This window comes from Artemia sp. Qi Xiang Cuo, chromosome 16 (genome assembly GCF_049724085.1).
Source record: "Artemia sp. Qi Xiang Cuo chromosome 16, ASM4972408v1, whole genome shotgun sequence".
Classification (NCBI taxonomy): Eukaryota; Metazoa; Arthropoda; class Branchiopoda; order Anostraca; family Artemiidae; genus Artemia; species Artemia sp. Qi Xiang Cuo.
Window position 1 is genome coordinate 13,922,642 of NC_142809.1, and position 23,800 is coordinate 13,946,441.

At 35.3% G+C, this 23,800-nt stretch overlaps 2 protein-coding genes across 3 annotated transcripts; both read right to left on the bottom strand.

Annotated features, from left to right (window-relative positions):
- Positions 1 to 2,647: 2,647 nt before the first annotated feature.
- On the bottom strand, positions 2,648 to 4,125 carry Madm (MLF1-adaptor molecule). The gene has a single exon (XM_089102100.1). The coding sequence runs from the start codon at positions 4,123 to 4,125 to the stop codon at positions 2,770 to 2,772; it is 1,356 nt and encodes a 451-aa protein (XP_088958226.1). The 3' UTR covers positions 2,648 to 2,769.
- A 28-nt stretch (positions 4,126 to 4,153) lies between these two features.
- On the bottom strand, positions 4,154 to 22,940 carry LOC148942594 (tRNA wybutosine-synthesizing protein 3 homolog). 2 transcript variants are annotated; one of them, XM_089102101.1, is made up of 4 exons: positions 22,682 to 22,940; positions 10,428 to 10,625; positions 6,923 to 7,066; positions 4,154 to 4,292 (listed from the first exon to the last, which is right to left on the bottom strand). In XM_089102101.1, the coding sequence occupies exons 1-4, from the start codon at positions 22,901 to 22,903 to the stop codon at positions 4,167 to 4,169; spliced, it is 690 nt and encodes a 229-aa protein (XP_088958227.1). In that variant the 5' UTR covers positions 22,904 to 22,940; the 3' UTR covers positions 4,154 to 4,166. The 2 variants fall into 2 exon arrangements, with proteins under 2 accessions (XP_088958227.1, XP_088958228.1); XM_089102102.1 differs by having other exon boundaries at positions 22,886 to 22,939.
- Between the last annotated feature and the right edge of the window lie 860 nt (positions 22,941 to 23,800).

Here is a 23,800-nt window from a genome sequence, read left to right on the forward strand (position 1 = left end):
TTCAGACGATAAACATAGTTTAGACCTCTTTGTTCATTCGAAAATGTGAATTTTTCAGAAAAAAAAATCTTGAGAGCAAATCGTAAACGCAAGTGTATTTGGCTCAAACTTACTATAAAAGATAATAATATTATTTTAAGAGCTGTTCGATGGGTAACTGTAGACATCGTTTCAAGGAAGAGTGGGCCAGGCCGAAAAATTTTATCTCGTGAGGAGAGGGGGCGAAGCTTTGAATCAAATATTTTTGCAAAAAAAAATTATCTAAGAACACGAACACACTATAGCAATATTTTTTAGTGAAAATAACAAAAAATACTAAGATAATGTCTTAAAAATCTCAAAACATTGGTCCCCTAAGCCCCTAAATATGGTAAATAATTGTTTAAAATCGACATGTGGTAGGATAACCTTAGTCAAGATTACCCCCCTCCTAGATGTGTGTAAAAACCGTGTCGCAGTGCTAATACGCTCTCGAGTTTGAATCTTATAAGCCTTGGATCAATTAAAACCGGTGAAAGTAACGAAAAATGTGTAAATTATGTCTTAAAACTCTCAAAGCATTGGTCCCCTAATCCCTAGACAATATTAAAAATATGAAACGAGTGCTAAAATATGGTAAATAATTGTTTAAAATCGACAAGTGCTGTTTAAAATCGACAAGCTCTTTGTTCATTCGAAAATGTGAATTTTTCAGAAAAAAAAAATCTTGAGAGCAAATCGTAAACGCAAGTGTATTTGGCTCAAACTTACTATAAAAGATAATAATATTATTTTAAGAGCTGTTCGATGGGTAACTGTAGACATCGTTTCAAGGAAGAGTGGGCCAGGCCGAAAAATTTTATCCCGTGAGGAGAGGGGGCGAAGCTTTGAATCAAATATTTTTGCAAAAAAAAATTATCTAAGAACACGAACACACTATAGCAATATCAGATCATAGGCTAGGCAGGATATTGAAAAACTGATTTTGTCAACTAGAAATTATAGAAAAGTGTACTCTAAAGTTGATAAAGACCACAAGAGTAGGTTACTTGGCAATGGAATAAAGTCTCAGAAGAAGATGGAGTTTAAGGTAAGATTAATGTTCCAATTTAGATGGCTAGGCCTAATTTGAGAAATATAGGCCAGTTTTGTTTCATTTTGTGAAGTATAGCCTTGGTTCTGTACAAAAAAGCCCTCATTGAGTATAGCAGCTAAATATCTAGACTAGCACGGGGTAGGTTGGTGCTAGCAGCGCTACTTTTGAGTAGTCAATTTGTTTCTAAGCTAGGACAAGTAAAAAAGAAAAAAAAATACACAATTTGATTTCTTACTTAAAGCTATTTTTAATTGTTCTCATTATTGACATTTTTTATGTATCCCGATGCCTTACCCTAACATAACAACCTTGACCATATGCAGGATGATATGTGTCAACATTAGATTCAAAGCAAGGTTAATTGAAATTTACACCTTGTACCCCCCCCCCCCCACATAGTTTTAATTATATTTACCAGTTACCCTGAATCAGACACATATGGAGCGTGGGTCTACTTCTCCTATAAAACCACATGATTTTTACAATTTCTTACCATTTTGGTACAGTTTTCATATAATTACACAGTGGGTTTTGCCATTCTGACCTCACCAAAACAAGCCCACTTCAAAAAAATTCCAATATACGGACCTGCGGAAGTCTATCAGGAATAAATTCGGATGAACTTGAGATATTAAATATTCTTTTCCAGTCCAAAATACCCTTTATAAACATGTAACAGAGGTAGTGACATTGAATAGAAGCACAATAATTGAAAACTAGGAATAAATGTTAAGCTAAGCTACTAAGCTGTAAGATTAAAATATTCAGCTGTTTTTAGAACCACTTTAGCACTGAGGCAATCTATTTTTGGTAATCTGGTTATTTTTGATTGGTTGTCTGGTCACTTTTGTTACAGCTGCCCTCCGACCCCCCTAAACTTTTGATTATGAACACCATTAGCCACGAAAATATACGGAAAACCATTAACGCTAAATACTTTTATTTATTGATTCAGAAACATATAATAAAATAACATTGACAAACAAATGTGTAACAGTTGTAGCTTTAAATTTTCTAAATACGCAATATTGTTTCTTTGTCATTGACAATCTTGTCTGAGTTAAATTAAATATAAAAATTGCCGTTTAAACCAAAAAAAAGATGCAAAATTCTTATCCCCAGTTTCGTGATTCCCAACGTGAGGCGTAGGCCCAACTGGTGGGCCATGGCAATATATTGGTTGGTCATAGGCAGGACCATCACCCTTTGACCGACTGTGCTTCCGAGCCTCAATTTTGAATAAAAAGCCTTTTTCATGTGAATGATGTCAACTTCGAATGCATTTAAAGACCAAAAAAGATACATGGTAGTATTGCAGTGCCGTCACACGTTGCGTAAAAGATGTTGTACTCAGACAATATTTTTCATTAGTACTAAATATGCCTAGAAGAGGAGTAAAAAAAAAATACATAGTTAATGGCCTCTTAAGCTTCCTTCAGATGAAAACACGTAAAATTTGAAATAACAAAATTTAAATATCACAAGGGGGACATCAGGATTTTAGAAATGTCAAGGTGGGCCATGGCCCAAAATCGGTTGGAAACCACTGCTTTAGATTATTAACGCCATTGGAATGGCAACTATTTGTTTAATCATAAACATAGAATACAATAACAGTGACAAACCAAGGGGCAACAACATTAGTTTGAAATTAAAAAGAAATGTAGAATAGTAAAAACAAGAAGAAAAAGAAACTAACTACTTTTAGTACCAGTTTGGTAACAAGATTTAATGGTGTTTTCTATTTCGTTAAGAACCTGCTCACAATCATCGGTATTGATTATACCATAATGAAGGAGCTCATTAGCAATAGATTTAGGCGTGTCTGAGACTCCCAAAAGAGCTTTTGCCTTGCGAGTCAGTTTTTCTGTCATAATGAACTGTAAAAGTATCTCAGATTGTCCCCCGTCAGAGTTTTTAATTTCCACAATCACTTTTTCAATTCGCCTCTTTTCTAGAGGATATACATCAGTGACGCCTGGTTTCGTTTTATCAAATGAACTAGCGCGACGACGAAATTCAATACCAATAGCGGGAATTGGGTAGCAACCCATTCTGACATCTTCAAGAAACTGCACCATCTCCTTAATACTGTCTGATTCACCATAATTTGCTAATTGGAAATAGTCACCAATTTGTAGATCTGGAACGTTGGCAAATTTATCAATAAAAGCATGTGCTGATATCAGCTTGAGTGTTGGGACATTAAAAACAGCTGGATGAAAAATCAGTTCAAACGCTGGTGGTCTCATGGCCAAACTAGGATCAAGACACGTCTCAATGAAATGCCTTTCTAGTACATTGTCAAGAGAGTCTAAAATCTTTTTAATTTGGTCCACAGGTAAGGACGTCGCAGTATCACTAGTTTCCAAAGTTGCCATCTCAAATGCGACTAATCCTAAAGAATAGATGTCAGCACCAGTAGTCAGCCTTCCAGAACTTGGTGCTAATAAAAAACAGGGTGAACTTTTATAATTAGAATAAGCCATAATAGCTTCAGCAGAGACCGAACCAATTTTCAGGAGTCCGTTTGGACGTATATAGATTGCATCTGAACATAAATTGCCATGAACAATGCAAGGTGTGCGAGAGTGCAAATAGCGAAGAGCGTGTAACAGCTGTAAACAAAATCGTTTCCATGTTGCGGGGTTAATTTTTTTGCCATTCTTTTTAGTCATTTTCAAATAAAGTTTTAACGTGGGGTAGGTAATATGCTCAGTAATGAATATTATTTTCCCATCTACTGTCCAATGTTTATGAAATCGAATGATATTCGGGTGATTCAGTTGTACAAGCTGGTCGAACGTCGACATAATGCGCTCTGCAAATTCTTGCTGGCGATCAGCCAGCATTACCTCGTTCCAGACTACTTCAACCCCCTCTTCTGCGTCAATAGCAAGAAAAGCAGAATCAACCCCAGGCACTAAATCTTTGTGTGATAAAACTTTCTTTCTTTTTGACCACCGGCCACAAGGTGACTCTTCAAGAATGACGGACTCGTCAGCTAAAGATTCGTCGCTTGCATTTGAACCATCTTTTCTTCCGTCCATCGTTTCGTTTTTAATTTAAATATATGTAATCCAACAATAAATCACTTCAGTTTTAATATATCACTTTGTTCAGTAAACGCTTTTTTTAGTTCACTTAGAAGACGGTCGATTCTTGACACATTTTCTTTCATTAAACCATTGACTTTTTCGATAATGTAGCCAAGAAACTGAAAAAAGGACAAAATATATCTTAATAATATAAAGATAACTGACGATAATAACTGTGAGTGCCCTAAGTAGAGTCCAATTTCACCTACTCATAGCATACGCAACTGACCCGCCATATGTCGGCCATATGCCGAGGGTTCAATGTAACGAGGTTTTCCATGGACATTGATCCTGGCGCATTTATAGGGGAGTATAAATCATGTCTAGCACTGCAATGCTCTCTGCGATACTCACAAAGCAAAAATGCTTGCCCCCCCCAAATATCAGTCTTTGGCCAGTCTTGTCTATCTATCCTTGTATTTAGATAGCTAGGTAATCCAATGAATTTAAAATTAATTACCATAAAAAATAGCAATCAAAAGTCAAGCTCAAAGACCGATGGTCCATCACTAAAACATAAAAGATAAGGGAAAACAGAAGAAGATAACAAGAGAAGGGAAGGAAAGGGATAAAAGGTGAACTGATATTGGCTGTGAAAACTAGTTCACACCAGCAAGAAACGCTGTCCTTCACTTACAAAAATATATGACAAAAATTTTACAATTGATGTGTCAGCTGATGTTTAGAAGTTGCACCATTGTCCTCTATAATTAGCTACAGAACTTTGACCAGAATAGCGGTCACGGCTCAAGTTCGTTTATATAATTAAAAATAACTAAAGATGATTATTTCAGCGTTCTTGTTTTTAACAAATGAGGACTGTGTTCTCATTAGGCTATAGAGACATAGCCTACCCTAAGTCTTCTAATATTTTTCGCACTTCTCTTTTTATACCTTCTGGGTCCACCCTTTCATCTGGCCAAAATTAAAGTTTATAATTAATACAAAACCTGTCACTATCGAAGGGGTTGCATCCATCCCCAATGATCAAACAGATGATAACATTGATTGAAAATAAAAGGAACAGCAATTATCGCTCAATCGCACATACTGATAGTCTGTCGTTCAGATCGAAAAAAGTTAAGGAAAGAAATATATCACAGAGAAGAAGAGAAAGATAATCAGGAAATAGAAGGAGAACAATGAAAAATAAAAGAGGTCTAAGTATTATAAACAATTTCCACAAAAAGAAAGAGAAACATTGCCCCTTATTTATAAATAACTATGACTAAAAGTTGAAAATTCATGTGTCGGATCTTCCTTGGACTACCCACCTCGATTCGATTCCCTGTAATAAGAAGCATCATCTTCGATGAAGTTCATTCAGCCCTCTCTTTAAATCCTGCACACGACTTGTTGCCAAAGATTGTAGTTCACTTTATACTGAGGTTCCCAAAGCTCACTTGGCACAACTCCAGAGGGTTCAGAATAGGGCTACCAGTGTAGCTATAGTGTCGTCGGAAGTCCTACCACCACCTTTAAAGACAAGGTTTGAACTAGCGCCAATGATTTTTTTTCTATCCTCTGGTCGGCTCTAGGATAGGGATTGGCTGTACCATGTCGAAGCCGTTACACATGACCGTGCCTCCTGGAAAACTTCTGTTGGTGAAATTATGTTTGCCGAGCAAGATGGAGCAGCGTCTAGTTCTCGACAAAAGTAATTAAAATAATGACTGTTTCAACCAGAACGTCAACTCACTTCCTTCTGAAAGCATTGCTCTTCATGTGCCATCATTTACCAAATTTACATGAAAACCCTTGCTTGCCTAATCAGCTCAAGGACAAAACGCAAACAGAAGAGTGAATGCAACTTGCTTTGCCCTCTTGTCTGGTGCTGTATATGAAATTGAAATCAAATCCCTGAGGGCATTCGCCTGAGGCCAACTTTCAATGAATTTATAGAAAATGCTATGTAATGATTTTAGATAATAAAATTCAGAGCAACACTGCGTTATAGTGGTCGTAATGGACATAATTGAATTTAAAATATATAAAAGGGAATAACCATTTTTCTTCCATGTTGCTGTAATTTTGTTTCTCAATTCCATCTGTGATTTCGGTAAGAAATAGTCCTACAGCAGAACAGATTGCATTGGATGAGGCAGAAGAAGCACCCCCCCCCCTGTTTCTTTTTAGCGTAACGATTCATTTTAAGTAAAACATGCTCCCAGTGCAAATTTTTGGTATGTTTTTAGATCATTCTCTAAAAATTTCTAATTAATATTAGATCTTTTGGATAGTCAAGGGATATACCCAAAGTTTAGGAATACCATTGTCTTGTCCTTTGAGTATAAGCTACAGCTGTTGGCTTGTCGTAAAATTGCAAATTTTACAGACATCAACGACATAAAAAAAATTGTAGCCAAAATGTTTTATATATCGAGAAGGGGGAGGGGGTTCAGACCAAGTGACGACACTATCTCCTCCTTTTTTTTCCCAACTAAAATCGGAAACAACAGCGATGCATAAGGAAAAATATAAGGGAAATGGGAACTTCTTAGGAGGGTGTAAAGAGGGAGTCTTTGAATAGATTGGGATGGAGGAGGACCGTGCGTAGCTGTGTTGGTCTCAGGCGGCTTGGTGTTGCAGTTAGTTGTTAGTAGCAGTAATAGTAACTTGATTACGCTTTTTACAGAACACAACCGCAAAAAAAAAACACTACTGCACAGACACAACTTATTTCCTTTGAATAGAATTCCGAGAGACCACAACCACTTAGTTAATGGCATGTTTCATTTACAAAACGTACCTCTGATGAGACCAAGTCAAAACGGAAAGGTACTTCTATTCCGTGCGTACTTCGAATTGCAACAATGATTTTATTAATTTTACCGCTTTTCTGACGGAATGAAATGCCAGACTCACGGAATCCAGACTGAACGCCACAGGAAAGCTTGAAAAAAGAAAAAGATAGAATGAGAACAGAGAAGAATTGTGCTTTAGAAGAAAAGAATAGAAAGAGAATGAGTGTTTTTTAATGTTAAAAATACAAAAATTAACAGTGTCTGTTTTTGTTGAGCCCAATAGTGAACCCATTGAACGAAATGACAATTTACATACGAATCATGCATAACATTACAATTAAACGTTACACTAATCTAAATTGCCTTCATTAGAATAACAATTTATTTCAAAAGCCGACTGCCATCAAAATAAATAAGAATCCACCTTAAATTGTACGCACAAAAAAAAAAATTTCATTGCGAAAATTTTTATGCGATTGGTTACTTTGGATTGGAAAAATTAAGAATCCATTTTCATAAGAATGAGAGCTGGAAAAAATTCATCTGTCCACGTGAACGTGGGTTGTTGCATTCGATTCATTCAACGATTATGTCTTTCCTTTCTTCTTCCTCTTGTCTATCGCTCGTTAAACGAAGCGCTCTCATTCAACTCTGGTTTGAGACCAGAGTAGAAATCTACTTGTGTAGGAGATTGTATACAAGAGATAAAATTTGAAAAAATAATGTCAGAAATTCGTTCGAAGTTTTCAGGACACTAAAATGGTAATTTTTTTCTCATTAAAAAGGCATTATATCCCATGCACCAACAACCTTAGCCATCCCTATTTTTCTTTTTTGGTTCTACACATTTAGGGGTATTCAATAGATTGAAAATAGGTTATATTCAAAAAGTCTTTTGCAAACCAGGCAAATAGGAGATTATAGCAGGTAAAAGCAGGCAGGAGATTTACATTTAATTTTCTATCTGACTTAAAAGGCTAGTCGAGAATGATTTGTCTTTTCGGTATGCGTTCGGTTGGAAAAAGAAATATACCTTTTTTTTAATGACTGGTTGTTTTAACAAGGATGGAAGGTAAACAGGAGTACTTACTTCCTCGTGGAAAATGCGCCCTTATTAATAGCACCCACAAAAAATAGTGTCAAAGTGAGATTGGCTAACTAAGGCCCAATCCGCTGAAAGAGCAGATTCTTCAAACAAGATTCTGAATTATCAGTAGGACAAGAAAGTTCACAAATTTTTTCATAATCTTTCTTCAAGCAATTTACAATATAGGTTATGGACTGAGGACTCAGTCTGTCAGTGGATCGCCAAAATTTCCAATTAAAATTATGTAAATAAAATTTCAAAACAATTTACCAATGTTTGGATTTTTAAGGGACAAAAAGCTTTATCAAATTTAACCAATTACTATTATATTTTAACCAATTACTTTATACTTTATACTTTATCAAATTTAACCAATTACTATTATATTATTGTCATTTATTGAAAACTCATCTTCGTACATAAGAAAACCGAGCACTACAAAGAGAGAAAAAAAAAAGCAAAAGCAAAATGATTTGCTTATCTATTTTTGATGTTCAACGTGGCAAAACTGACGTAAATATGATACTGGCCCAAAAAATATCGCAGTTTCAAATAAGCAAAACGAAAATCTTGAGAAAGTGTGGTTTTCATATATGAATAGATCTAAGATGGGTCCACGAAAAATATTGGAAAATTGCGGTCTTCAGGTAAGAATGGACCTAAGGTTCAGGAAAAATCTTAGAAATGTGTTTTTCAGGTAAGAATGGACCTACAATGGGTCCGGGAAAATATTAGAAAATTGCAATTTTCAGGTGAGAATAGACCTAAAATGGGTCTGGGCAGCAGAAAATACTCGTATTTTTGTTTGATGTTCTTTGTATTCGAACAGAAAAGGCCCAACCAACATTACTACGTGGACATAGATGAGTGAAAACAACATTCTCTGAAGCTTTCCCTTGAAAATGACTAATTTGAAACTCCCTATTTTGGAAACAGGCTTCTTTGACTACATTATCACTGTCACATCTGAAAACCACATATAATATCTTTACATTTCTAAGACAATTGTCAAAAACCGCATACTAAGCTATTTTCAAAGAGATGATCAAAAGAACCACATAGATTAGGAGGATCAAAATATGAGGAAATATACATTCCCCTTCTGAACCCTTGAGAACAGCTTAGCAAACGTTCTTTGTAACTATGTCAGGCTTACAGAAATGTCAGATATGACCTTTAGGTATAACAGTGACGATATACATAATAGAAGCACACCAATAGTTAGCCAGAAGTACAAATATTTCAGCACTAATCCAAAACAGAAAGGAATCAAATATTTGCTCATTTAAAATTAGTTTTTCTAGTTTGGCAGTATGAAATCCCAATGCCATAGCAAGCTCTGACCGCGTTCATAGCTGAGCTTTCCTTCCAAACATAATAGAATCCTAAGATCTCTCTAGGAGTACCCTTTCGTTTTTTTACTCGCTAGGAGAAAATACCACATCTTTTTGGTCTAAGTACCATACTGTTGTAAACTTTATTTCTAAACAGAAAGGGCTTATTTCATGAGTATGACTTATAAAGCGAGATGTTACTAGAAGAACTTTAAACTTACTGAATCTCAGCTGTAGCTACAAGTTTCATTAATAATTTTCCATGGAAGGGGCAGGCCTGGGGGGTCAAAAATAGACAGGGAATATTTATGCAATAATTCTCAGATGAGAGGATCCTTCAAACTCATCTCAGGAGGAATGCCCTTCTTCCTTGTGTACAATTATGCTTAATGAATTAAAAGACTTAACTTAAATCAGAACAATGAAATACTTCAAACTGGACTGCTAAAAATACTTTAAAGAAATCTGTTTCATTGCTTAATGACTATCTATTAATCTGGCTGTTTTACTAATCTGACGCGACTATTCTAACATATGCTGAACCACGGATAAACAAATCAGCCGGAATTTAACCTTTCGCTCTTTTCAATGGCTCATGGCTTAAAATCAGGTATTTAAAAGCCTGGATTCTTTGTCTCTCTGACGATTGTACTTTCTCAATGAAAAATGTCTTTGGCTTATGGAAATATGTCAGAGGTGCAAACCAATTGAATAAAAGCACACTTTTTAACATAAACTTATAGGAGAGTAATCTTGTTCCCTTTGGTTTATATCCATGGGCCTGATAACAGATGGCACCATAGTAATTAGGAAGGAAACTACGAACAATATACTGATTCACATTTAAAACTAGAACAGTCCGTAAAGCAAACTGACTGACAAAGAACATGTTTTCTTTATCAATACCACAACGACCACATTACAGTAAGATTGAGGCTCTGAGCTCTGAGAGCCCTCCATTCTCAGAGCTTAGTTAAAAAAAAAATTCTAAAACGACTGAAGCTGAAATATAAAGTGACTAAAGACAAATTATAAAAAATGAAAATACCTCCCCTATATATTTTTCAATTAGTAGGCTTACTAACTTACAAGCTTTTGTGCAGCTTCTAAAGTTTTAGATTGGACATGAACAATAAATGGCTCAAATTTAAGAACTAAAGGACTTTCTGTATTTTGATTTATGATATCCTTGATGGAACTGACATCTACTAGATCATGTGACACATGCTTCCAATCACATCCCTCTTTCCTGTTTTTGCGATCACCCAAGACTTCAGAAGATGACGTCTAGAAAAATAAATTATTTGAAGTCACATGCATCCACGTAAAAAAAATATTTTTCTACATGTCTACATCACTATATCATCAGTTGGATATTAAAAGGTTGTATCTCCATAACTGTAAATTTTCAAAAGAGCAAAATAAAAACCTCACCACCTTTTTATTTTCCTTCCAACAACTGTAAAACAAAAACGGATGATATGTATTGATTTTACACATCAATCTGTTTTTGTTTTACTGTTAATGGAAGGGAAATAAAATAAAAAGTTGTGAGACATTTTTGCCGCTTCTGAAAATTTACAATTATGGAGATATGACCTTTTGATACCCAACTGACAATATGTTGCTTAAAATTTCCTAACACCATCTACTTTATTTAAAAGGAAAAAGAAGAAAAAAAAGGGGTAAAGTAAGCAAATTAACCAGCAATACAAAACTCAGAAAAAATCTAAATAAAATTTATATCTTGACTCAACTATCAAAATCCTTTAGGATTCTGTCCCTTTTTGCAAGAATTCAGAAATTTTTCCAAAATGAAGGAATAAATTCACATTAGAAACTGAACATCCTTCGAGTTTTTCATTTTGTATTGCCATGGTCCATACCTATTATAGCCATAACTATTGTATATATTTATCTATTGAAAGATATTCATTTTCCCACTTATGAGATTGATTAAAACATGTTCAGCAAAAACAAATCAATAAGAATAGGATAAAATTTAATATATTTCTTTTTTTAATTTTTGTAAGTTAAGACCAAATTTTGGATAATATATACATTTACTTTTAGATATTCTTTATACCTGATTTCACTTGAAATCCCTCAGACTAGGATTTCTAATTGAAAACACAACTTGTTACTCCACTTTTTGCATGCTGGTTATAATGATCTAGTAGAAACCAATACAGTAATTGGTCATAAAATGGCCCATAAGTTAACATGGTATTTGTATGGTGGTAAAACAGCCAGCCTTATTGATTATGTTATTGGCAGGATTGATTACAGAATACTACAGTACATAGGAGTGCTGTTATTGATGTTAAAAGTAAAGACCATCATCTAGTAGTGTCTAGGATTATGAGATTAAGGAAGGGTAAGCAACTTCTAGGAAGCTATGATGTTGGTAGACTTCAGGATTAGAATTTGAGAGAAACCTTCCAAGAACAGTTGAATACTAAACTGGAAAGTTTAGAATTTGAAATCTAGAAGACGGATGGAATAGACTTACGAGAAATAGATGGAATTGATTTGTGAAGTTGCTTATGGTGTCTTAGCGAAAAAAGTTAGAAGCACTACAAATATTTGTGAAAATGCTTTATGTTTAATAGACAGGAGGAGGAGTTTGTATGAGAATTATGAGTGATAGATCATATAAAAATAAGAGGAGTCTAGTGGAGAAAGCATCAAAATACGAATTAAGGTGATGTGAAGTTGAGGCCATGGATAACATTGCTGAAGATTTGGAAAATGCAGCCATATGGCATAATAGTAAAATATTGTATTGGCAACTTAATAAATTGAGATAGAGCAGTCAATCTGGACTTGTCCCAGCTAAGACAGGAACTGGGACACAAATAGTGATAAGGAAAGAATAAAAGAGAGATGGGCAGGACATTTTGAGAATGTATTTAACCGTGATAGAGTTGCAAGAAAAGACATAGAAAAAAAAAGAAAAAGTTTGTGACGCTTTGGATGTAAGGAAAATCCATTTGTAAAAAAGAATTAGTGACAGTATTAAAAAGAATAAAAAATAATAAGGTTCCAGGTGCTGAGTGTGGTAAATAGTTTTTTTTTAAATATGGTGATTATGAGGTTAGAGTTAAATTACTGAAGATTATGAATATGAATTTTGAAAAAGGGGAAATACCTAGTGATTTAAAAAAAAAACTCTAATTAAACCCCTCTACAAGAAAGGTGATAAGAGTGAGTGTGGTAATTATAGAGGCATTAGCTTGGTTGCTGTAGAAAGCAAATTGTTAAGTATAATGATACTTTTTAGACTTAGAGATGCTGTAGATAAAGTTTTAAGGAAAAAACAGTTTCGTTTAAGGAAGGGGAGAGGATGCATTGACCAAATTTTCATTTGACCAAATTATTAATTGAGAAGTGTGTGAGTCATCAAACCCATTTAGTCCTCAGTTTTATAGATTATAAGCAGACGTTTGATTTAACTGATAGATCTTTAGTAAAGGTCCTATTCTTGTATGGTGAACCAATAAATACTTCAAAGTGATTAATGCTATGTAGAAGAATAACATTGCATTGGTTAAGGTAGGAAATGAGGATGGAATGTGTCCTAAGAAGCACAGCAAAGCGGTTTAGGGAAGGGAAGAGGATGCATTGACCAAATTTTCACTCTTAAATTAATAATTGAGAAGTGCATGAGTCATGCATCTATGAAGCAAAGCAAAGGCAATGGGAGAGCACAAAATCAATTGGGAAGGTATAACTCTCCTAAATGCTTCTGAATTAAGCATCCTAGGTGAAAATGTTAGCTTAGAGATTTTGTAAGTTGAGGATGCAAGAATAGGTTTGGAATTAATGTTAGGAAGATTAAGTTCATAAGACTAAGAATAAGTGAAGGTGACGAGGTGATGTTGGGTAATAAGAAGATCAACCAAATGGACAACTTTAATTACCAAGGTAATATACTTAGTAAAGATGGCAGGTACAGTGAAAATGTTAAAAGTAGAATAGCCAAGGCTCAGGGTGTTTATTCACAATTGAAAAAAGTTTGGAAGAACAGGAAGATAAGTGTATGCAACAAAATTAGAATATTAGAAGCTACAGTGATGACAGTGGTCAGGTATAGTTCTGAAGTGTGGGTGCTGTGAAAAATATAGGAGGATTAGCTAGATGTTTTCCAAGGAAATTACCTACAGATTTTTTTGGTGACCTGACTATATCTCAAACAGTAAGCTGTACAAAAAATATGGGTAAATCCTACTTTCAAGGCATAGGACACTTTCTGCAGATGAATAATAATAAACTATCCAAGATAATCCTTGTCAGGCAACTTTCTAGGGCCAAACAAAAAGTAGGTTGCTTTCAAGTAGGGTGAGAGGATGTTGTAACAATAGATTTAAGGGGAATGGGAACTTCTTGGGAGGGAGTAAAGAGGGAGGTTTTGAATGCATCGTGATGGAGGAGGAGTGTGTATAGCTGTGTTGGCCTCAAGCGGGGGGGGGGGAGAATTAGATGTTTGAGCCCTCAGTATAACATTTTACTATTAAGACTAAGGAAAATAATAATAGCCATTACTAAATCAGCTAAAAATGGCAATTTTTTCTCACTAGTCAGTTTTTTGTTTAGATCCATTTTTGAACTTCATGGGCCACATATAACATATGTGGACCATATAACATAGCAATATGGACTGTTCGATCTCTAAGAGGGGGGCCATAAAGCATGGGAGGCGAGGGGGGGTGGCAAAACCAAATCTTCGATTTTTGGCCATCTTATATTCAGTTTTTATGCATAAAACCATGAAGCACATAGGCATGATGATCTAAGGGTATGATTCTTGTTTCAGGTGCAAGAGATTCTGTGTTCATATCCTGGTCAGGCCTATCTTTCAGTCCTGTGGTGGTGCAGTGGGTTTTTAATTCTACATGTTGTTTTTTTATCTGTTACTACAAAAGTTTAGCACTTGATACTAAGATGTTTATATGCATATTATGTGACCCATGTAGCACCAAGTAGCATAAGTTTCTAGTCAATTTGAAAAGCCAGATAACTTACTTACTTAACTTTTAAGAACATGCATGATAGTCCAGGGGTATGATTCTTGCCTCAGACTATTGGACGTGTGAATTTATAGTCCTTTGAAACAAGCTGTCAGATTCTTACAATTTTTGGCTTAAAAAAAACCTGGCCAAAGAATATCTGTGTAGGAAGTCACAACTTTTAAAAGCATCATTTATTCGAAAGATGAGTCCTAAGAACATAACCATGGGATTTGTTAAGACAGCCATGTGACCATTTAATCTGGATGTATTTTTTCCGGTCCAATTTCCTCCCACCATCTGTGATTGACAGAACTGAATCACAAGAGGAACTACAGGCTATAAGACCAGCATACAAGAAAGTGGCTATAATTCAGTCACCTGAAATGGTGAGACCATACCCAAAATTTACTGTTATACATAAGTTAGGGGAAGCTAGAAAATATGGCAGTGCCAGAATCCATACAGATACTCCCGTTGCAAGGACAAAGCGGAATTTCTTGGGAGGGGGGGGTGAAGAATCGAATGAGTTTTTTACATTGATTGTGAGCCAAAAGATGAACTAATTGAATACAATTCTGGAGATTTTGTTTTGCTGAAATTCTCTGTAAAAAAAAAGGAAATTTTGCCATTTTTATGTGGAAGCAATTAAATAAACTAAAAATGAATGTGTATGCAAGATAAGTGTATGCAACAAAATTAGAATATTAGAAGCTACAGTGATGACAGTGGTCAGGTATAGTTCTGAAGTGTGGGTGCTGTGAAAAATATAGGAGGATTAGCTAGATGTTTACCAAGGAAATTACCTACAGATTGTTTTGGTGACCTGACTATATCTCAAACAGTAAGCTGTACAAAAAATATGGGTAAATCTTACTTTCAAGGCATAGGACACTTTCTGCAGATGAATAATAATAAACTATCCAAGATAATCCTTGTCAGGCAACTTTCTAGGGCCAAACAAAAAGTAGGTTGCTTTCAAGTAGGGTGAGAGGATGTTGTAACAATAGATTTAAGGGAAATGGGAACTTCTTGGGAGGGAGTAAAGAGAGAGGCTTTGAATGCATTGTGATGGAGGAGGAGTGTGTATAGCTGTGATCGGTTACTACAAAAGTTTAGCACTTGATACTAAGATGTTTATATGCATATTATGTGACCCATGTAGCACCAAGTAGCATAAGTTTCTAGTCAATTTGAAAAGCCAGATAACTTACTTACTTAACTTTTAAGAACATGCATGATAGTCCAGGGGTATGATTCTTGCCTCAGACTATTGGACGTGTGAATTTATAGTCCTTTGAAACAAGCTGTCAGAGTCTTACAATTTTTGGCTTAAAAAAAACCTGGCCAAAGAATATCTGTGTAGGAAGTCACACAAATTTTAAAAGCATCATTTATTCCAAAGATGAGTCCTAAGAACATAACCATGGGATTTGTTAAGACAGCCATGTGACCATTTAATCTGGATGTATTTTTTCCGGTCCAATTTCCTCCCACCATCTGTGATTGACAGAACTGAATCACAAGAGGAACTACAGGCTATAAGACCAGCATACAAGAAAGTGGTTATAATTCAGTCACCTGAAATGGTGAGACCATACCCAAAATTTACTGTTATACATAAGTTAGGGGAAGCTAGAAAATATGGCAGTGCCAGAATCCATACAGATACTCCCGTTGCAAGGACAAAGCGGAATTTCTTGGGAGGGGGGGGGGTGAAGACTATAATGAGTTTTTTACATTGATTGTGAGCCAAAAGATGAACTAATTGAATACAATTCTGGAGATTTTGTTTTGCTGAAATTCTCTGTAAAAAAAAAGGAAATTTTGCCATTTTTATGTGGAAGCAATTAAATAAACTAAAAATGAATGTGTATGCAAGATAAGTGTATGCAACAAAATTAGAATATTAGAAGCTACAGTGATGACAGTGGTCAGGTATAGTTCTGAAGTGTGGGTGCTGTGAAAAATATAGGAGGATTAGCTAGTGTTTCAAGTGTTTGGAGCAGAAAATATTCAAATAGTTCATCTTTCCAATGTTGTCAGTCAGAGCTGAGTGGTATTAACAATGCCTATATAGAGCATAAATATGGACTTTTAGTACTTTACAGTAATGTAGATTGCATTACCACTAAAATAGATAAAATCAAGGCTGTAATGTCAACTAGGCCTGAAGTGAGTGTGTTTGCTTTCACTGAACATAGACCAAAGAACACTTTGATGTTACTTATTGATGCACAAATCCAGATCCCTGGGCTTACAATAGTTTCAAACCTTGTGAATCCTGAAGGAAGAGGAATTGTCTTGTATGTCACGTCAACCCTGAAGGTAGGAACTCTTAAAGTTAATTCTTAAAATGGACCAAAGGTAGAGCAGGTGTGGATAAAGATTGAGCAAAAGGGTCATCCTTTACTTATAGGATGATTTTACGGAAGCCCAAGCTCCTCCTGTCAGAAAAGTTCCCACCTTGCAATAGCAAATGATATAAATTCAGTAATGCCTTATACTCCCCATAATGTGTTAATTGTTGGAGACTTTAACCTGCCCCAAATCTCATGGGTTAATAGATATTCTGCTATAGATCATAATGAGGATCAGACTGACCCACTCTTTGAGTGCCTACAAAAGCATTCATTAGATCAGGCTATTAAATTTCCAACTAGGTACCAAGGGGTCAAGAACCCAACTCTCCTGGATCTCCTGTTTGTTAAAGATGAGGAAGGAATCCAAAGTGTAGACCCAGACCATATAGCCATTACTTGTTGACTAAAGTTGTACCCACAGAGACAATTTTAGAAAGCATGTGTGTACAAATTACAACAAGATCTGACAAGATTGACCCTTTGTTGAAAAGAAAAATTTAGAGGAAGCTTGGCTTGATATGAAAAGGATGGTTGTGCAGACAACTGCAAAATATACAACAACTAGCCTACTTGAGAAACAAAGACCAAAAACACACCCTTACATGACATGAGAAAACAGACGAGCAATCTGAAAGAAAAAGAAACTTTGGAGAAGGTACAAGGACATTCCAACATATGCAAATTATGATAATTTTAAACTGATGTGAAATAAAGTTGGGCACCTTACAAGAGAACTTACAAGCAAGTGTGAGGAGTCATTAGCATCAACATCAAAAACCCATTAAAAGATGTTTTGGAAATATGCCCTAATTCAAGAGCTCAGTAGACATTCAATAACAGGACTGTCAGTTAGTAAGAATATTATAATCAATCCTGGAGATATAGCTGAAGTCCTGAATAAGCAGTTCAAGTCAGTTTTTACACCTTCAAAAAATACTCCCTTGCCAGAAATGCTGGAGTAAAATATTGAGAAATCTAAGCAGATTATTAACTGTTACTGTTCTTAACAAAACTGTTCCAAAAGTCTCTTGATACCAAAGTTTTAAGGTCTGGGTCTTAAAACGCAAATACTACAGTTGTTTGTCACAAGGGTGTAAGGAAGTAGGAATAATGTCACCAATTACCAACCCATTAGCATCACTTCAATAGTCAGTAAAATTCTTGAAGGAATTGTGAATACCATAATTACAAAACACTTATTTGACAACAAACTACTCACAGACAGCCAACATGGCTTCAAATCTAAGCATTCAGTTGAGACAAATCTTATAGATACTTATGACTATATCACTAAGTTGCTAGATCATAATGCTCCAGTTGACATGATTCTTTTAGATTTTGCCAAAGCATTTGTTAAAGTCTGTCATTGCTGGCTGAAGATCAAAATAATAGTTATTGGTATCCATCTGGAGGTTGTACAACGGGTGATACAGTTTCTTTCAGAAAGAAAGCAGAGAGTTAAGGTATTTGGGGACAATAGGCAGGAATTCCTCCCAGAAGTTAACAGTGGCATGTCTCAGGGAACAATCTTAGGTCCAACACTGTTCTATGTTTTGTATTAATGATGTCACAGAAGCTACAAGGAATAAGATGAGCCTTTATGCTGATGATTCAAAGCTTATTGGCTCTGCAGAGTCATCAGTTGCAATAGCTTCCATACAAGAAGACTTGAATTTTACATTCAGAAGTGCAAGTCAATGAACTTTGGGAGAAAGAATGTATGGTAGCAGTACCATATGATAAAAGGGGATGGTTCAAGTCAATTGATTGACTCCTTGGCAGATGAGACAGATTTGAGAATTGTTGTTGATGAGGAACTAAAATTTAACAAACATGCACAAACAGCAGTTGCCAAAGCATCCCAGACCCTGTACATAATCAAGTGTGCTGTATGCAGCAGATCATCCAAAGTTATGGCCACTGTCTTATGTAACCATTGCTAGAATTTGGAATGTGTGTTGCAACAACCCTGAACAAGGGTGATCAACAGAAAATAGAATATGTCCAAAATGGGCAACAAAAGCTATTGAAGGATGCAAGAATCTTGACTATCCATCTTAAGTGAACAAGCTATACCTCCCAACGCTTGTGTACAGGCATCAAAGAGGTGATGTCATAATGACTTACAAGCTTTAAAATGCCAACTCCTCCTGTCAAAAGCAATTTAGGTTTGACGAATCTTCTAGGACAAGGGGGCATAATATAAAGCTGTCATGGAAGAGTGCAGATACCAGAGTCCACAACCACTACCTCTCCAATAGAGTTATTGCCCATTGGAACAATCTTCCTGGTATTGCTGTCATTGCTCCCTTTGTTGACACCTTTAAGATTGCTGTTGACAAGAGTTGGTCCATTAAACCATGGAAGACAGAGTGGGGTGCAATTGAGTTAAGATCTCCCCATCATCACTGACCAGCAACTCTACAGGATGTTTTCCACATTTTGCTGGACAATACCATTTAATGTAATTTCCTAAATTTAGAAAAAGAAACCATTGATATGGCTTAAAATTCTACCCTATACTGATATGACTATCACCAGCCACTCCCATACTGTCTTCCTGAGACTTTACAAGGCTATTGTTAGGCCATTCTTGGACTGTGGAACATGTCTGACCTCCCCCTCCTACAAGCATGACACCAGAATAACTGAATGAGCTCAAAAACATGCCTCCAAATGCATCATGGGTCTGCAAAATATGTTGTATGATAAGAGACTAGAGCACCTAAAACTACCAACACTGGTCTTCAGACCTCACAGATGTGATATGATTCTGACCTACAAATATAATAGCCAACCAAAAAACACCCTCCTGACAAATCATACAGGTCGACACGACACTAGAGGACACTCACAGAAGCTAGCAAAGCAAAGAATGAAGACCAGAATACGCCAAAACGTTTTTACCGAACATATTTCCAACAACTGGAACAACCTCCAAGACAAAACCATGACTGTGCTCACTAGTGCCTCCTTCAAGTCAAGACTTGACAAAGAATGGAACAACAAGCCATTGAAATGTAAGTGATCCCTCTCAGCTGCCAATTAATGCAACATCACTGGGCCCATTTCACAGTAACATTCCAAATTACCATCACTGGTGCAGAGCAGAACAGATCCAGCATGGACATCATTTCACTCCAAAGTGTGAATCAAGGAAACTAATAGGAATTATATTTCTGAAACTAAAATCATAGAAAAAGGGTACTTATATGTTATAGCAACAAAACCTGAGAAGTGAGGTTAGGTTAATCCTAATGAAATATACCAAAATATGATAAAAATATGGTATATTTCTAGGTGGCCATATAATTTAGCTAAGATGAAAGTGAAAATTTCATTTGATGCCTTTTTTAATGCTCTTTTGTAATTCAATACTTGCTTCTGAAGCTAATTGCATGTTGAGCCCTTAACAAGGCCCCAAAGGTATTTCATTCTTGTAACCACACAAAGAAGTTATCAATACTAGTTAAGTTATTGAAAAGTGGTTAAAAACATAGCACTTTTTTATAAATAAGTTGTTCAAGAGTAATATATTCCAAAAATACTTATTTATAACAATTCAAACCTCATTTATTAGGCAACTCAAATATAAACCGTTTTCCTACTGTTTCAAGTTTTTCAAATGCCATTGACAAAAATAGCACTGAGTTTTACAATTCAAAATTTTGCTATCAACAATTCAGGGTATATATTTGCACATTAGCAGGGTGGGGGTGGGTAAATTTTATGGTAACCTTGCAGTGGGCCATATAATTTAGCTAGGATGAAAGTGAAAATATCATTTGATGCTTTTATATGGTCTTTCATAATATATTTAAATTACCTTCAGGGCCCCTTTAAGGGTTCAAGGTGCCATTAGCCCCAGGAGCAATTATTGAATTATGAAAGAGCATGACAAAGGCATCAATGACATTTTCACTTTCATCTTAGCTAAATGATATGACCACCTAGAAATTTACCAAAAATATAATACTTTAGTAACAAAACTATTAAAACTACAACAGAGAATTATGGAAAGCAGGCTGCCCAGAATGTATTATATCTAATACCTAACCTAACCAACTTTATGTTTTACTCAGATCAAGAACAACAGTGTGGTTGCTATGACATATAAGTAACTGAAAACTAAAAATTAAGCTATAATGTTGTTTTGTCAAAATTCCAACAGGTCAAGTAGGCAAATTGGTAAATTTTTGCAGTTCATATACATACAAATAAAGTAAACATACCACTCAATGCCTTTTATTATGATCTTTCCAGATATAATAATCATTTGTGTTGCATATGAATTTTACCCCCACCCTATACAGGGGCATCCCAAGAGGGGGAGGGGGAGGGATGCACTGCCCCCCCCAAAAAAAATTTTTTTTTTGACATTCAGTAAAATTTTGGCCAAAGGTGAAAGTTTTGGCTGAAATTTAGCAAAATTCTTGATTTCTGCTGAAAATTTGGCAAAAATCAGGATTCAGTAAAATTTAAAAAGATTGCCCCCCAAAAAAAACCAGCCTTGGAATACCCCTGCCCCTATACATATAATTCAGGATGTATATTTGCACATTAGGGGAGTGGGGTAGAGTTTATTTCTGGTGCAAATGAGAGGTAAGTTTAAACTTTACCCCCTCTCCCCTAATGTGCAAATATATACCCTGAATTGGTATATATAGGGGTGGGGGTAAAATTCTTGTGCAACAAAAATGATTATTATGGTAAAATTCTACTTTAGCTACTTTTGGCTATCTTGGAAAGGAGTTTGGTTAGGAAAATGAAACTTTCAGGGATAGATCTACAGGCTAAAGTATGTCCCGGGAAGGTATTTTGAAGCACCTACCTCCACTCTTTCTTGCTCAAGAGGGTCCTGACCTTTGATGACCTTTAAAAATCTGTGTGTTATAAAAGTGAAACCTTGTAAAATAGATCTTCAGCTTAAAATGAAGTCCAGCAAAATTGTTTTCAGCCTCACAACTTTGCTCAATCCTGATTTATAGAGTTTTAAAGATATGCAAATACATTTCCTAAATTTTGAAAATTAACCTTGATATGGCTTAAAATACTACTCAAATAACAGGAATTGCATTTTCAGAACTAAAGCCAGAGAAAAAGAATCTTATAACAGAAAATTAAGGTAAAATTTTGTTTTGTCAAAATTAATGAGTTTTGTCAAAACTCAAATACCTGTCATGTAGGCAAATTTCAGGATCCTCTAGAGGGAGAAGGAGAGGAGATAAGTACTTCAAAATACCTTCCCAGGACATATTTTAGCCTGTAGACCCATCCCTGAAAGTTTCAGTTTCCTAACCTCACCCCCTTCCAAGATAGGTAAAAGTGACTAAAGTAGAATTTTACCATTATTATATTTGGAAAGAGCATAAAAAAAGCATCAAGTGGTATGTTTACTTTATTTGTAAGTCAATAATATGAACTGCAAAAACTTTACTGGCAAATTTTGAACATATTAATCAGAAGAGGGTTAATATACTAGCTTGGCAATATCTTCACAGAGTAGTTTATGTTGTTGGCTCTGGATTCATTACTGAAAATTTCATTTCAGTAACCTAGCCTAACCATTTTCATACAAAAATTAGGCTATCTTACAAAAAGATAACAAAAAGTAGCTTGCCTAGAATTCAGCCAACTTGGCTCCACTGTTGCCCCTCCCCATTCTGGAATTTGGATAAAATTACACCACACAGGGGGGTGGGTGGGTAGTCTACTCAACTGTGATGGTAGGCCTAGTGATAATAGGCCTGTATGGTATAGGCCTATTTCTTTTCTCTGATTTATATCCTATAAGTAATTTTAGTTGACTACTGTTTTGGGAAACAAAGGTTGGTCTATTGCTCTTTAGCATATATGTTAGGCCTATTGAAGTTTTTGTTTTGTTATTTCTAGAAAATGAGTTTAGCTCTAAATCATCACTAATAAGACATTTCCATATTTATCCAAAACAAATTACATAATTAGTTTATACCTTGCTCAATATTGGATCACTTTCATTGTAATCACCAAATAAAATAAACCTTCCAGAACAAGAACTAGTAGTAAAAAATAATGGATGGTTGTTAAGAAACTCAACAACTGGAAATGCTAAAGTATCCACTGATCCTTTTCTGCTCAGATCGATTGATGAATTCAAAATTTGGTCTTTACTTGACTGAAAGTTGGAAATATTTACACAGACATTCTCAAACATTTCCAATTCCAATCAAATCATTTTGTTAATATGTAGAATGTAGATACAACCACCATCTAAGAATGAAACTTTTGAGAACGCAGAATACTCTTAAACCGTTTGGCGGAAAAAATTACTTTTCTTAAGTTTTCTTGTGGCGTATATTATGACTTATGTATAGACTCGGTTATAATTCAGAAGTAACTAACATGAGCATTTTCTTGCTTTCAAAACCAACCCTTTAAATGGAAAATTATTTTAATAGCTTATAGGCTCACTGAAAGCAATTATGTTCTGATCAAAGTAAAACGCCATTCGGATACTGATTAATTTACATGTTACATTAATGAACAGTATAGTATAATAATATAAAAGTACCAAAAATACTTATGGTTTTAAACACTTTCAGGTTACAAGTATAGCATTTTATCCTAATAAACCATTTACATTATTACTCCAAGTTAGTTATTTAACTACGGTAATTACTACTCTAAGGAGTTATGCTTTACCTTCTCAATAGCGTACTACACAAATCATTCTCTGGGATTATGTCACTGTTCATTTAATGCACTTCTATCAAGTGTGACCTTTGATGATACGATAATAGAGTGTTTATTTGGAGGTTGGAGTGGTAATTTTTTAAACTCCAATCCGTGGTTTTAACACAACCTCTCTAGTTTTTGATTACTTTCTTGCATTGCCTTACCAGTAATTGAAAGCAAGCCGTTGAACTTTCCTTCCCTAGCTACCTGACCCTTTTTTTAACATATCCTTGCTAGAAACTGTAACAGATGCCAAAAATTCACAGAAAAATGTTGGTGGGAGGGAAAAAATTATATTTCTAAGAATGTGAATAGGGCGCAGTTTTTTTTTCAAATGAAAATTCCTAAAAAGGGTATTTTACAATCAAAATACAAA